A 16,882-nucleotide genomic window follows, 5' to 3' on the forward strand; every position below is an offset into this window, starting at 1 on the left:
CGAACATCATCTGCAGGACCTGGTTGATAGCTTCTAGTCAACTCTGGACAGCTGCTGGCCAGATAGGTTGACTGGTTCATTCTCCAGCCTTTCTTTTTTCATCTTGTCCAGTATATTTTGGGCAAGATATTTAGATTGTGTGATTGAGAGGTGCTCTCAGATGTTTGTTTTGAATGTGAGAGCTGAAAGGGAGCTTAAATCGTTACGAATGGCCTCACTTTCTAGAGAAAATGATTGAGGCCCACAGAAGTTAAGAGGCTTGCCCAAGGTCACACAGAGCTGGAAGCAGAAGCCAGCCTGACTCCCAGCCAACACGCTTTCTACTGTCTGATCCTGCCTCAGAGAGCCAGCCATGATTTCAGTCTCTAAGATGGCTGTCACACTTCACTCTTTCTCCCAAGGAACTCAATCTTTGATGAAGAAACTGAAAACCAACACATGGAAAACAAACTACAAACATTCCTTACGGTGGAAAACAAGAAATACGCATCTTTCTCATGAAACATCATAGATCTCTGTAGTCTGCTGAGAGGCAGCACGGTGTGTGGAAAGTGCACACATTGTGAAGTTGGATCAGCAAGGCTCCAATTCTGCAGGGCACTTACTCTCTTCAACCCTATCTCCTCATCTGTTAAGTGGATTCAGCTACACTGTTTTGAAGATGAAACAGGAAAATCTATGTGAAGATCCATGTACAGTCCCTTGACAAATATTCGTTCCTTTCCCCTTTGCTTTGACAGTAAAACAGCATGAGAGGTCCTAGAAATTAGTTCTTCAGTGACAACTACCTTCATTTAAAAAAAAAAACAAAAAACAAGGTCTTAAGGAAGCAGCTGAGAATCATAAGATGTGGTGGCGGTTGAGATCGTATCTACTGCAAAAACGCCCATCGCCGTAGATGTGGTTGTGTGTAAACGGGAGTGGGGGACACAGTGCTGGTGGTGGTGTACAGAGAGACATGAGCAGCAATTTCCTGCTGGCAGTGAGATGCAAAGTACAGGAAACGCCACCTTTTCAGTGTGTGATTTTCAAACCATAAAAGACCAAAACTACGTATGTGTATGTATGGTGATGTTTCCTTAAAGGTGGGGCAGGGCAGCAGGAGAGAAGACACAAAACAGGGGTGGAAGTGAAAGAAAGAATCCACCCTGATGTCTCCTTCACTGCCGGTCTGTGAAATGTCTCCACATCGGAGTTAGGGAAGCAGGCTACGTAGCAATACATGGTAATAACTGAGTCCGGTACTTGTGGCTACAGGTAATGGAGCAGTATAAACGACTGTGTGGTAGCAACAGTGATCTGGAACTGTTATTGTCTCAGCTATACCCCAGACACACTCCAGTGACCATTTCCCTGGGTACAAGTTCATGTTCTACCATTAACAGACTGAGTGATTTAGGAACTGGATATGTCTCTGTGTGACACTCATTTTTCCTATCCATGAAATCAAGATGCGAGGGAACAAAACCTTTTTTTTTAATTAGCTGGATGTGGTAGTGCACACCTGTGTTTTCAGCTACCTGGGAGACTGAGACGGGAGGATCACTTGAGCCCAGGAGTTCAAGGCTTCAGCAAGCTATGATTGCCCCACTGCACTCCAGTCTGAGTGACAGAGAGAGACTCTGTTTCTAAAAAAAAAAGAAATGGGAAGTAACATATAAACTAAATCATCTCCAAAGTATCTTGAATGAGCTTGGCTGTGAACAAGTCAAAGTACTGGATATATTAGAAATGGCAACATTTGGCCGGGCGCGGTGGCTCACGCCTGTAATCCCAGCACTTTGGGAGGCCGAGGTGGGTGGATCACAAGGTCAAGAGATCGAGACCATCCTGGTCAACATGGTGAAACCCCGTCTCTACTAAAAATACAAAAAATTAGCTGGGCACGGTGGCGCATGCCTGTAATCCCAGCTACTCAGGAGGCTGAGGCAGGAGAATTGCCTGAACCCGGGAGGCGGAGGTTGCGGTGAGCCGAGATCGCGCCATTGCACTCCAGCCTGGGTAACAAGAGTGAAACTCCGTCTCAAAAAAAAAAAAAAGAAAAGAAAAGAAATGGCAACATTTCCATGTGAATGCCAGATCTCACCTAGAGCCATACTGAAAAGAATTCTACAGTGGTGTCTAGTCTTGTGGGAAACAGTGGTGTATGCATTAGTGACATCCTCGTGGCTATGGGAGAGTTACACTCCAAAGTCTACAAAATATTAATATTTAAAAGAAAAGTCTGAATTTTAGCAATAAATTGGCCTTTCTAATGATGTTTTGATTGGGCTGATATCGTAATTACATAATGTGTTTCTAAGCTGAATAACACCCAGGAGGGCTGAGGCATTGTAAAGTCATGGTAGGGAAACAAAATTTAGATTTTAAATTTGCAATTGATAATCCATTAAATGGATAAAGGTCATTAGATAGTAAATTCCTTGAGAGTTGGGGCCATGTTTTCAATCACCCTAGAATTTTCTTCATATCATTGTCCAGAGCATTTCCTTGTACTTAATAGGTGCTCAATTAAGTTTTATTACATTAAATAATTAAGAGTTTTAGGAGTAATTTCCTAAGGAATCAGTCTATGAACTAGAATCTTCTGTCCCTTTTGGGGGGTATAGGTAGAGTGGTAAATAAAGGAATTAAAATGTATCTATCACATATTATGTGCCAGGAAGATTAAACATTATTTTTAATTGACAAATAAGAATTGTATATATTCACAAGGAAACAGTGATGTTTTGATACATATAACATATAGTGATCAGGTCATTGTAATTTTGTATCCTTTACCAAACCTCTCCCTATCTCTCACTTCCTAAAAATTATGTTACTTAATCCTGACTTTAATCTTTTGAATTTAGTATTATGATCATGCCTACTCTGAGTTGAGGCTCAAAGAGGTTAAATAACTTGCCCAGAGAAACACAGTTCGTTAGTGGTGGGAGTGAGATGCAAAGTCATGTCAGTTTTAACTCCAGTTCCATGCAGCAGATTTTTTGTCTCATGATCAAACCCATACTGTTCCTTTCTGAAGAAATAACAACAATGAGCAGCATAGGGCAGAGGGAAAAGCACTGGCCCAAAAGCTTTTCTCATTACAGCTTTGGCACTGACTTGCTGTGTGACCCCGGGCAAGTCATTTACCCTCTCTGGGCTTTATCTTCCTTTTCTGTAAAATGACTGACATGGATCAACAACACAAAAACTCTTAGAGTTGTTGGGCTCTGGTAGAAGAGGCGAAGACAAACAGCAACAGAATGGAAAAGGTGCTGACAAACAAAAGCCCATGGAGTAACATTTTCAGAGATCCAGTTCCACTTCTACCATCCCAGGAGCAGAACAGACTCCAAACCATCCCCACAAGTCCCGTCAGGCCTAAAGCAAAGAGGGAGTCAGGCCACGAGTTGGGCCTTTTTCAGGGTCCACAAGGCATAGGTCTGCTGTCTATCTATACACAGTTACTGCTCTCCAGCCCCAGGGTCCTGAAGCTGCTCACGGCCAAGTCCACATGAGGTGCACGGTGCCTAACCAGAAAGTCTCTTGGGAAAGTGATGACTCACACCAGGTTTTTCAGCAACGTAAGCCTTCTTCCTATCATTCATTCACAAAGGCAGAGCACAAAGGCAGCACCTGTGGCAGCTGCTGGGGCACCCTCTGAAACAACAGACAGAAGGAGCATCTGCAAAACCAACACTAGGAAGGGACCCATACCATTTTTGCTGTATTGTAGACTGGCGGATGCCAGGGGGTACACACTCACACCCCTTACAAGGCCCAGTTCCAGGAGGAACTTTGCATTTTTTGAGGATATTTTCATCAACCAATGCCAAGTGCCCAAGAAACACCTTCACTCTATTCAGACAGAATCACAGAACTACAGGCAAGACTCAGCAGTTTGGAATCCCAGATGCCAAGAAAAGATAGAAGGGAGGGAGGGAGGGAAAACAGGTTCTATCCTTGTAAGCTATCTAGAGGGGGAGAATTGCAGACCATAAATAACACCTCCTGAGCACAAGGAATCAAAGGTACTTACACCTCTCCAAAATGCACAGGCCCACATCCTGAGGTGGAAGGACAGACTCAGTGCAGTCCTAGCTCTTCTATTTTCTAAGTCCTTCCCCCATCTTGTCTTTTGAGAGGATAAAGGAAGTTCCATTTCCCCTTATGCTGAAAGAATCAGTATTTTCGCTATGCTCCCCCAGCTCCGCCCTTATTCCTAAATGGGTGCAATGGTCCCTGCTTTGCCCAATGTCAGGGTTGCTGTGAGGAACATAAAAGGATAACATTCATGAAAGGGCTTTATAAACTTTCATGAAAGGGTAGAGAATTAAAGCTACCAAGAGGCTCTAATGCCTGGGTTAGTGTCAATCCTTCACCTCTCCTGGGGATACTGTTCAAGGCACATCACTTGCTGAGAAGGGGCAGCAGAGCCCCACCCAGGTGTGAAAAGCATTGCAAGTGACCTGGGAGGAGCAGCATGATCCCCACTACCTACAGCCACTGCTGTCATCACAGCTCAGTATCCTACTTCACACCAGGACAGCCAGCCCCTATCTCATCGTCAGGTCCTGGGATGGCCTTTCTGTTACTGTTTACTCAGAGAGAGGAGGTAAAGTTAACAAATGAGTACCTAAGACTGGGATTTGATTCTCACTTCTGACACCTACCAGTTGTGTGATACTGGGCAAGTCACCTGACTTGTCTCAAAGTCAACTTCCTCACACATCAAATGGGGTAATTATATCCCACTCCACTCCACCCACCAACTGCAAAAGAATGAGTGAGCTCATAAAATATAATGAGCATGTTAAGCCCTTTGCGACTTGTTAAATACTATCTACATAGAAGTTATTTTAGTAGCCATAATCAGACATTCTGTAATGTTTGAAGTGAACTTTATAAATTGTCCATGTTAAATCAAGGTCAAAGTATGAGAAATGGTAAAAATAAAGCCATTATTCATGGTCCTGTGTCCCAGGAAGCAAGAACATAGCTTATGCTTCTTTTAGATAATTCCTGGGGTGAGAATCATAAAATTAATACTACTAACTTACATTCAGGAAACCTGTCACTGCCTTCAAAGCCCACGATTACACAGGCAGTAAACGGAGGGCCTAGGCAAAGTCAAGTTCTTCGGCATCCTGGTCTAGTGCTTGTTTGACCACAAAGGCGAATGAAAGTAGCAGGAATGTTGACATGAAGCATTTGGGTTCCACCCAACAAGGATAGTGTGTCAAAGCTGCCACTCTTCTTTATTGGCCCCAAGACAGATAAAAATTGGCTCAGAGAATACTTTCAGTTGTGCTATTAAAACCAATTCCAACATTTCTGAAAGCATGCAGAAATGTGAGCTACTTTATTTTCTTTTCAAAATTCTAAAAATTTTTTAAAATTCTAATTTGGTTTGTGATTCAGTTAAAAGTAAGGAGATCCGTGTTTTTTTAACTGGATAGAAATTCACACACACACACGAATGTAGATGTATGTGGTTGTATACATTTCATTTTTATCTTAGTATTTAATAGTAAGTTAGAAGAATTTAGTCAGGTTTTTAATCAAGATCCTATTTCTGATAAGAGTCCAGTAGGATAAATTAAGAGGCACCAAAGAAGAAAAATGTTTTGTCCAGGAAGTAAACCTAAAACTGGAATCCATAAATTCAGTCTCCGAGTCAGAACTACCACTTATGTTGGAAAAAAAAAAAAACCAGTGTCCTATTTTCGTACAGACTGCCTCTTCCTTCCCTAATGCCCAAGGGCTTCTCTGGCCTCTTACCTGACTCTCTCTTCCTCGGCCCTCTTCAGAGCAGCATCCCGCTGCAGAACCTTCATGATGGCCTCTTGTTCCTCTTCAGTCAGGAAACTTAAGTCAATCATTTTGAAAAGTGCATGCAAAAATAATAGCAACCAATGTGGCTCAAAATTCTCAGGGCTGAAAAACTAAAAATGCAACCAGGAAGATCAAAAGACACAAAAATGAAATATCTTGTTCAGTTCTGCAGCAAAAGTCTTACTGAAGCTCAGCAAAAGTTGAGGGCAGCTGATAGTAAGATCCTAAGTAGTCTTCCCCACGAGGAATTCGTGGTCCATGGGATAACGTTGAGAAGAGGCTCTCAAAAGGATGCTGTATTCCGTGCCAGACAGGTCACTTGTTCCTATGATGGCTCCCAGCACGCTCCCTCTCTGGTCCAGTCTTAGACACAGTTTATTCTCTCTCTGCTCCCGTTGTCAATTCATAAGAGGCAGCAGCATCAGAGCATCACCTACCTGGGGAATCATGAGACAGCAAACACCAGTGAGAGTCAGTTCCTATAAGCACTGCTCATTACTACAAGATTTTTAAATGGCCAGGTAAGATGGTCTCTGAGATGAAGAAAACCAGTTCAGCCGGCTTCCTGAGCAGATGGTAAATGGGTCATGAAACATGCTTCAACCCAATTCCAGAATGCCAAGATGAAGAACGCACAAAAATGCCTGTCAATGTTTAATGATCTACCTGAATACAAGATGGCTGCAAAAAGGAACTGGTTCTTTCTCTGAAAACTCCTGGGATGCTAGGCTAAAAAGTCATGTTAAAGGTCAATAAGACCAGGGGTTCAAGTAAGAAACTAGAAATAAAAATTTTAAACGCTCACCTCTTCCCAAGTAGCAACATTCCACTGTACTATACATGCGCTCCATAGTAACAGGAGAACCAGTATTAGGTAGAGGTAGTTTCCAGAAGGGTGAGAATTGTTATTCTTCATCCAGTCCCACTGCTAATCTTTGTTGACCTAGAGGAACTTAACAAGCTTGTCTCCCTTCATTTCTTAGGAGAAAATCACCTACCTGTATGTGTATATAAATGGGGGGAAGGAAGAGGCAGAATTTCAAAACATCTCACCATCCAAGGTGAGGATTGTTAAGCTGCACCATGTGCAAGAATCCTATTTTCTTTGAAGCAGCTTAAATACATATGTAAAGGGAAGGAAGTGAGAACTGAAGAATGACACAGCCAGACAGAAATTCAGAGGTGATCTACTCAAGGTTGGAGTACTTTTAACAAGTGCAGCGCTGCACATACAGCAGACACTAAAAATCTTTAGTGAATTTTAAAGCAGCACCACTTAAGAATAAAAGAGTATGTACATTAATTTATAAATTAATTACTTGAAAAATAGAATTACTGGGAAGTTCTCCTTCTACCACTTGTTAGCTGTAAGTCCTTGGGCAAGTTACCGACCACTGCGACGCTGTTTTCTCATTTGCACTTGACATTAGGATGTCCCTCATAGATTATAAAGATTAAATGAAATAATGAATATAAAAAGAGCACATGTCTTTCATTCTGCAGCAAAAATAGCTACTAAAAATATGTCCTAGCTTCCTCTGAGTTCACACTTTTGTTCCATCAAGCTGAATAAGACTATAATTAGTTATATATTTCTCCTTTGTATTATGTCTCTTTCTGACCTTCCCCCATGAAGTTTGGGTTTCATTAACAGGGAATCTAATGACCTTTGTATAAATTTCCCCTAGCTCTTTGTGTACTCCCCACAGTAATTCCTCAAATAAATATTAAGAAATTACTTCATTTTCTTTTTAATTTGTATGTGTTTGTATATGCTACTACCTGCTTGTTCATCTTGAAAACTACTTATCCTTCAAGACAGATCAAAGTTTCCACCTCCATGAAGCCTTCCGTAACTTCCATACCCAAAGTTAAAGCTGTAGCAGATTCAATGATTATTCATAACTCTTCACTTCCTCCCCATAACAGAACTATATAATCATGTTCCCACTAGAGTAAGCAAATAATTCATCCCTATCCTCCTAATGCTGGGCTTGGCCTGTGACTTGCTTTGGCCAATGGAAAGTTAGCAAATGTGATGCAAGCGTAAGCTGTAAATGTGCTTTTGTGGTTTGACCTGGCTTCTTGTACTCCTGCCACGTGCCATGAGAAAAGCTTGTCCCAATTAGCCATTGCCTCTTCATTCTGGGTTCCAGAAACAAAGTTACAAGGACAGACCTGAGCCTGACTGCCCTGAAGCAGGCATCCCCACTGACCTACAGATGTAAAAGGAGGAACTAAATATTTGTTGTTGGAAGCCACTAAGGTTTGGGAGTTGTTATACGACACTCCTGCAGCAGGAACCTGCTGATACAAAAGGTTTCTCCTCCATACATACATCCACTGCTGCGATTATCTACTCTCAGTCTCTCCTACTTGACTATGAGTATCTGAATGTGAATAAATAAACAAATGAGCAAATGAATAAATGAACCTGATCCAAATATACAGTATCACCAGAAGATGGCTATCTCAGTTCTTTCCTTCATGTGCAGTAACTTCCTTAGATCTCAAAGGCTGGCAAGAAATAGATTTAGGCCACATACTGACCCAGGTTCCCAATGAGGTTTACACTGCCATTTTGTTTAATGGGAGACTTTAAATTCAAGGAGTTGGGGACAGGAAGAAAATAACAACAACAGCAACAAAAACCTCAGGTCGGCTAGCGGTGGTAACTGGCAGGGTTGCTGAAATGGACAATACTGGCTTCCATACCTTCAAGTAGAATACAGCTAATTAGTGTTTCCGTGTCAAAGCCTCTAAGGGTTAAAAGTTCTCCCTTAAAATAGGCTGTTAGTGAGGCAAAGGGCAATGTTCTCACTTTACAAAGGAGTGAAGGGCTTGAACCCTTTCCTTTTAACTGGGTAGGCAGGTATCAGCGCCCAACGAAACTGGAGGAGAGCCCTCAGAGGGCAATCAAGACTCTTCAGCATCAGGTGCTCGCCCAACTAATATTCTGGATAATGTCCAGCATGGGAGCTAATCGAACATTTCCCTCACTCACTTGACAAAGATTTATTGAGAGCCTGGCACTATTCTGAGCATTGGAGATGCAGCAAAGAACAAGACAGAAAAACTTCCTGCCTTTGTGGCGTTTATATGCCAATGGAAGGAAATGATGATCAAACTAAATAATAAAAATAAGTTTTTTAATACTAAATAATTAAATTATAACACAGTGGAAAGAGAACTATGGAGGAAAACAAAGGAGGAAAGGGAGGAGAATAATAACTCAGGGAGAGTCGAATTTTAAAGAAAGTGGTTAGGGTAGGCCTCATTGAGAAGGTGACATCTGAACAAAAATGTGACAGCAATGAGGAAATAAGCATGCAGATATCCCAGGGTCCTGAGGCAGGAGTTGTATGGCACATTCAAGAAACGGCCAGGCAGCCAGTGCTGGTACACCAGTGTGCACCAGGAGAACAGAAGGAGAGAAGGCCAGAAAGGACACGGGTCAGACTGTATTAGGCCCTGTGAGGACAGTAAGGCTTCTGGCTTTTACTCTCAGATGGAGCTGCATTAAGAAAGCCAGACAAAAAGGCAGCAAACATTTACTTGATCCCTTCTACATACATGGCACTGTACATACACCTCACGGAATCCTCACAAAGACACTCTGAGGTAGGTCTTATTTATTGAGACAGGGTCTCGCTCTGTTGCCCTGGCTGTAGTACCATGGAACAATCTTGGCTCACTGCAACCTCCACCTCCTGGGTTTAAGTGAGTATCATGCCTCAGCCTCCCAAGTAGCTGAGATTACAGGCGCCTGCCACCATGCCCAACTAATTTTTCTATTTTGGTAGAGCTGCAGCTTCGCCACATTCTCCAGGTTGGTCTTGAACTCTTGGCTTCAAGTGATCTGCCTGCCTTGGCCTCCCAAAGTGCTGGGATTACATGTGTGAGCCACTGTATCTGGCCTGAGGAAGGTCTTATTATCTGTGTTTTTCACACAAGGAGAGTGAGGCTGAGCGGGGCATTCAGCATCAAGCGTATGTGCGGTCGGACTAATATTTGCTGTTGGCTGTGTCAGAATAAGCCAACCCGATGTTGACATCTCATTTAATTCTCCTCTTCACACAGATTCCTCCAATCAGACAAGCAGAACAAAACCCCTCTGCCTGTAGACCCTCATTCTCTGCTTAAACATAAGAGACTCACCGACCCACAGCTGGTAGTCAGAAGCGGGGCAACCTCAGTGCTAAACTGTGAGGGATGAATTTTGGCCACTATAGTGCCTTGCATTCTCACCATAGCTTCACAATAACCTCAGTAAGGAAGGGAGGGTAGGAGTGAATATATTCATTGTTCACAGTTCACAGGAGGAGCTCCTGGGATAAGTTCTCCCTGGGTTCAGCCTCTCCTAAACATCCTCCAATCAGCATGATGCTAAGTCATTTTTCTAAAACTCAGTTCTGACCAAGCCACATTCTCAAACTTAAAACCCTTCACCAACTTCGCACTGACTATTGGCTAAAGCTCAAAATCCTTAAGTGGCCTGTACGACACTCCATGAACTAGCACCTGTTCTCCTCTCCAGGCTCTTTTCCTCAGGCTCCAGCCATTCTGAAATTTTCCAGTTCTTCTTGCCTTCAGGCTTTTGCACATGCTGTTCCTTCATCGTGGAACACCATTTCCCTGGCTAATACCTGTTAAGTCTCAAGTTACATGTCACTTACTGCACAAAAGTCTTCCCTAACCCCTCCAAGCCTGCTTAGCTACCCCTCCTATGTGCTCAATTAGCACCTGGCTTCCTCTGTCACAGTGCTTATCACACGGTCTCAAATCCCTGTCTACTCACGTTTGTCTCCTGCCAGTTTATGAACAAGGCCTGTGTCTCCCAGTGATTTGTATCCCCAGCTCTTGCCACTGTCTTACTAGGCACTCAAGTATTCATGGAAAAAAAAAATGATGAACACAAGTGGAAGGGGATTGAGCTCCCATTTCCCCTGAATGTGACCATGGCTCTAGGGCCCATAATTGAGAAACTAGGTCCATATTACTCAATGGGTTCTAGCTCCAGGTCTTTCACGTCACAGTGTGGTTTGAATAAGTTGCATGACTTCTCTAAGTCTTGGTTATCTCATGCATATGATGGGTATATTCTCTTCCTTGTGGAGATTACTGTGAGGCTCTGGTGAGAATACAGGAGACTGCAGAGGACAAAGAAGGATAAGGAGCAGTGGTAGGAACAGCAGCACAAAGAGAAATTGGAGGACTTCAAATATGGACTGTGCTTAATTTATATTTTCCATGTGTCAGCCCTGCTATGCCATATCTACGAATGCCAATACTCTTCTTGTCAACTGTCCAAAGTTAAGCTGGAGAGAAAAACTAAGGCCCCAAATAGTTGGTGTTTACCTTTGACGGCAGCAAAGAGTGGATCTGGGCTTCTAACCCTTATTCCAACTAAAATCCTAATCCCAGGTTAAAGTCTAATTAACAACAAAATTTCCTTCCCAGCAGGCTCTGCTGCAAGGAGGGGCCCAGACAGCACAGACAGCATCTTCTCCTTTCCCAGACAGCATTGTTGTACCAAAGCCTACACAGATCCCAGGAAAGGAGCGTAAAACTTACATAAGTGGTGACTCTCACAAGATGAGGATTTCAGAAGAGAGGCAAATTGTTCTGACAGTCTCAAGACATCAAGAATGAAGGCCTCAAAAAAAAAAAAACTGGGCAGCAGCAGAAGAGCAATAACAAATATGCTTGAGCTGGGGAGAATGGCGCCGCACAAAAAGGCCCTGATCAACAAGAAGGCTCATCCCCAGTGGAACGCTTATGAAACCATCGTGTATAAAACTAAATGCTTTGTAAACTCCCTAGGATCACAGCAGCATCAAAGGAAGGATGGAAGGAGAAGCTGAAGATGGAACAAGTTGAATGTGACAATCAGAGAGTCTTTGCTCACCTCCCTCTCAGCAGAAAGATTTCCCTCCAGTGTGCCAGACCGGTGGTCATCAGATCACACTGCCAGGACATCCATGCCCAAAGCTGCTAACTGCACAGCTGGGCTGCTCCACTTCTCAGGCTCACTTTGCATGATGGTTGGACTTGGCCCTAAGTTCTTCCCATTGGTTCCATTTTACCTTGCCCTCTTGAACCACATTTAATTTATTGTCCCTTTCACATAATAGCTTACAAAAAAGATTTTGTGCTCTCCCCACATCTTCGTAGTTGGTGGGGGAAAACTGTTTTCCCTCAACTGTTCCTCACATGTTGTTTTCTAAGCCTCTCATGATCTTGGTCAATTCTCTCTAGACTGAAAAATGAACAGGCGGTGCTAAGCCCTTTACGTATATTTCAGTTTAACCACTCTGACCACTATGCACATAGGTATTCTCCACATCCCATGGATGAGAACACTGGGGCTCAAGTTAAATAACTTGCCTAAGGCCACTCAACCAGAATGTGATTTGAACCCAAGCCTTAAGATTCTGAAGCCACTATTTTTCACCTTTCACTACATCACTAGTCCCCCACTTCTTAGAGAGATCACACAGCTGGTTAGGAGCAAAGATGAGACTAGAACCCAAGTTTTCCGATTCCTAGACAGTTCTCTTTTCACCCTGCTGTCCCTCCCTCTGTACGTTTGACTTTGTCATTTCTCATGGGCAACATGCATCAGCCCTCAAGGCATGGCATGTTTTTTTAAAGACAACTTGTTAGGAATTAGAAAATGATTAGGCAGCTGGGTGCAGTGGCTCATACCTGTAATGCCAACACTTTGGGAGGCTGAGACGGACGGATCACAAGGTCAAGAGATTGAGACTATCCTGGCCAACATGGTGAAACCCTGTCTCTACTAAAAAAATACAAAAATTAGCTGGGCATGGTGGTGTATGCCTGTAGACCCAGCTACTCAGGAGGCTGAGGCAGGAGAATCGCTTGAACCCTGGAGGTGGAGGTTGCAGTGAGGAGAGATCCTGCCACTACACTCCAGCCTGGGTGACAGAGCAAGACTCTGTCTCAGAAAAGAAAAGAAAAGAAAAAAATCAGGCCCTTTGGGTTTGGTTTATGGATAGACATGGAAAAGAGGACAAACAAGAGATAGAGGGGGAAAAGTCACCTGTGTCACCATGCAGGTACTTATACATGCCTACTAGCCTCTTAGAATGGTATCAATCCCTAGAACCAGAAACTATTACTAAAAGAACCTACACTTTATAAGTTTAAGCCCAATCAAAATGTTTTGTTATATGCATACACAGAAATGTATTTATATGAAAAGCAAACTTTGCCCATGCACAGTTGGGAAACAATGCTACATGAATACTTTGTTTCTGTGTGGTCAGAGCTTTCAGCACTCTATTTTTAAAAATACATACATTGCTCAATGTAATGTGTTGCTTAAATTGGGCTTCTTGAGAGGAAAGAATTAACTTGTGACTGGTTCAAAGTAGCCTCTTAAAAATAACAGTTGAATGAACAAATAAAATGACCCTCTTCATAAAGAAGTGAACTAACGAAAGGGCATAAAGAGAATAAGAATGGATAAGCTATCCAATACTAGGTTGTCACTTTTTATAGAGCAACTGAAAATTTAAAATGAACAGGCATCTCAAGTTAAAAAGCTTTCACTTTTGTGAGGATTCTTCCAAAGATGGAAGCCATTTTTCTACTTCATTCATCTCCTCCAGGTCCAGGCTAATATAGACAGTAGCAGACAGCTAATATCTTCTGGAAACTGGCTTGGTGGTCTCAAATTATGAATGAAGAGGGAAAGACAGGAAGAAAGCCTACCTATATATGACAATTCCCCCTACTCCTTAATTTCATATTCAAAACTAACAATAATATCCCTGGATTTCTGAAAAGCTCATTTTCTGCAATTGCTAGGCCTCAAGTTTAAACTTACAATACCCACAGGAATAAAATATGTTAACCAAGACCCAACCAAGGGCAAGATAATGGGCTATGTGAGGAGACAGTGTCACACACAACTAACCCTCATACAACTATGTCAACTACTAATAAAGGGGCACACACCAAGTGTCAGGTAGGCCACAGAGATTTAGGAAGGAGATAAGATGAGGTGAGCCTTGAAAGCTGAATTAGAGAAGGAGGTGGGCATTCTGGGCAAGAGCACTGGACCTTGAAACCATAAAGGTGTTCAAAAAGAAGGCTGGTAACTGGAGTACACGGTGTAAATGGGCAAGTGACCAAGTTTGGGCCTGAAGAGGCCTAAAGTGTCAGGGTGGGGGGAATTTGAACCTGAATTTTTCATGCTTGCCAGTCTTGGTAAATGTGCTAGAACAATCCTTTTAATCTACATTTCCTTGATCAGGATTCTAAGAAACAAAAACAGTAAAGAAAGAAAGGATCTGAGGAAATGGGCAGCTGAAAATTCATTTTAAACTTCATACCTGGGCTGAAAATTCAAATCATATGTAGAAGGGATGGCAGTCTACAAAAGGGGTGATGTATCTTTACAGCATATCATGAAGGACTTTAAGCCATGTAGAACAGAATTCTGATATTGCATGGTGCTGCTGTAAAAGCCACAATATCCTTTATTAACTACACAGTTTGGGAAGTACCAAGAGGCTTGCCTAAGTTCAAAATACCAGAGAGAAACTTCCTGTCTTCTTGGAATGGCAGCATCCACCCCAGGCCCAGATCTCATTCTGGAAGAGGGTAATTTGTATGCACCAAAAGTTCTGAAAATGTATGCAGTCCCCTCCCTCAGAGAGTTTAGATTCTGGAAAGGAGGGCAAATACTGAACAAGCCCAAGAAGTCCCACAGAGCAGAAGGGCAGTGGGCTATAAAACTTTTAACCAGAGATTTGCCATACTCTTGGGGAGCCAGGGAAGGCTTCCTTGAAGAAAAGTATGATCTCTGTCAAGAGCACAATCTATAGTGACATCTAAATTGGGAGTGCTATCACTTTCATTATATTCATGATTGCTTCAATAAACAGCAGTATTCAAATCTGGCTGATCAGCAGCAGATTCCCAGACATTGCTCAAGCCTCACTGAATCAAATCTTAAGGGCTGATGTCCAGGAATCTGCATTTTCTAAAATGTTCCCACATGATGTGGATGCTTGAGCAACTTTGGGAATCACAATTGTAAAGGATTCTCAATAGGTCAGACATGGCTGATGACTAGATGGAGCACAGCAATTAGTCAAAGTTAAACATGCACATTTGTATATCAATTGTTTTCAGCAGTGACAAGAGAAAATACACAAAATAAAGTAACAGCCAAATCATCGAGTCATAACTAATTCTTTGCATGGCTGAGGAATCTGTGATGAAAAAGAGACCAATTGCTTAAGGTCACACAACTGCCTAACATTAGAGCTAGGACATGCAGAGAGTATCTCCTTTTCCCTATAGGACATATACAATTTCAACATAAATAAGGACTTGCAAACTGGCTAATAAATGGTTTGGGCTGCACTTCACAGCACCCCTAAAAGCAAAACCCTGATAACAGCCCAAATTACAGACGAATACCAGATTTAATTATTTTCTAGGTTTCAAATTCAAAGGAAGGGAGTGGAAGAACAAGCTGATTTATTAACTAGGCTGGAATTAAACTCAGGATCGTAAAGTTAACTGAACTGTAGCCATCACCAGCTGAGACTTTTAAAGGAACACAGAAAGCCTCAAAGTGACAAAGCCTCACTTTTGGTACAATCATGTACATTCCTAACCAGACTGGGAATGAGGGACTCTCTCCAAATCTATGAACTCAGGGGTTCCAAAAACTGGCTGTATATTAGCATCATCTGAAAAGATTTTCCGAAAAATTCCAGTGCCCAGGTCTCTTCACCTCCCTCTCCCCGCAACAATTCTGATTTAAATGGTCTGGAGTGAGATTCCCACCTAGGATATTTTTCAGAATGGTGCCCAGATGATTGTAATATGCAGCCAGAATTAAAACAATTTATGTGGTTGTCTCCCACTTCCAGCTTCTGCTCAAATCCAGGACCTATAGGTGAAGCAAGCAAGGCACCCAGAGCACGAAAAATAAAGAGGCAAGGTCATGTGAGCTCAGCATACTGCACCTGAAGCACCCTGAGAATGGGTATCTCCTTAAGAGTAAGACACCCAGGCACATAGTCAAGGAGACACTCACTATCAGGGTGCTACAAGTGAGCATCAGCACTTGCATGACCTTGTCTCCAAAGACTTTGTGCCCTAGGCACTTCACCTGCCTAACCCTAGTTCCAGACCTGCCCAATTCCCTCTGGTCAGGCCAAATTGCCCCATTAAAGATGCATCAAGTCCCTACTGTATGCAAGATCTTCCTTCATCCTCTCCATCTCCTAAAAAGACACTGATTTTGAAACTGACGCATGTAAATAATGTCTACCATATTCATTTTCTGTACCCCTAATAGAAGAAGTGTTGTGATGTAGTCAAATGCACTTGTGGCTTTGGAGTCAAAAGATAATTGTAAGTGGATTAATCTATTAGTTCTTTGGCAGTTTCCCTAATGACTCTCATTTGTTTCTTCATCTGTTCAATGTGGGCAGCAAAACAGGTCTACCTTACAGGGTTACCAGGAGGATGACATTACGCTGTAAGTAGAATGGCCTGTGACACAGTAAGTGCTTCATAAACACCTGATGACAATAAATAAATCCCCAACATTTCACTATCTCAATCACTTTTCCATGCCATTATGAGGTTGGAGTAGTACTGCTGCTGCCTTTTATATTTACCTTGCTAGGCTGTTACCTATCCTCTAACCTCCCACCCATTTTGAGTCAAATTCTTGGTTTCTCTAACCACACACTCTCCTACCCGTACTGCAGAGACCTTTGAGGAGATTTTTTTTTAATCTTCTAAATTCGAGATGGGGTATTGGTAGGAGAAAAGTTGGGTGAAAGGATCTCATTCTTCACACACAAGTATTCTCTTACATCTTTCTATTCTAGGCCTGGATCCCAACTTCAGAGGATTAAAAGTCAAGAGTTTGACATCTTGGTCTCTGGTTCTGCAGGAATCTCCTCTAGCTTCTTCCAGAAGTGGGCAGAAAGGCTTTGGTAACCTGTGTCTCCAGCACATAGCAGGGTACCTGGCATATAGCAGGTGCCTCATTTATTGAGTA

At 42.5% G+C, this 16,882-nt stretch overlaps 1 protein-coding gene across 15 annotated transcripts in view; it reads right to left on the bottom strand.

The window, feature by feature from the left end:
• SYTL2 (synaptotagmin like 2) overlaps window positions 1-16,882 on the bottom strand; it is a 118,259-nt gene that overhangs the window by 62,042 nt on the left and 39,335 nt on the right. For all 15 annotated transcript variants that reach the window (XM_064365378.1, XM_012469518.2, XM_012469509.3 and 12 more), the window contains exon 2: window positions 5,767-6,257. In XM_064365378.1, the coding sequence (XP_064221448.1) occupies window positions 5,767-5,867 (101 nt within the window). In that variant the 5' untranslated portion in view covers window positions 5,868-6,257. The remainder of the gene's footprint in view (window positions 1-5,766; window positions 6,258-16,882) is intronic.

Source organism: Aotus nancymaae, unplaced genomic scaffold, assembly GCF_030222135.1.
Source record: "Aotus nancymaae isolate 86718 unplaced genomic scaffold, 86718_ANA_hifiasm-v0.15.2.pri h1tg000059l, whole genome shotgun sequence".
Classification (NCBI taxonomy): Eukaryota; Metazoa; Chordata; class Mammalia; order Primates; family Aotidae; genus Aotus; species Aotus nancymaae.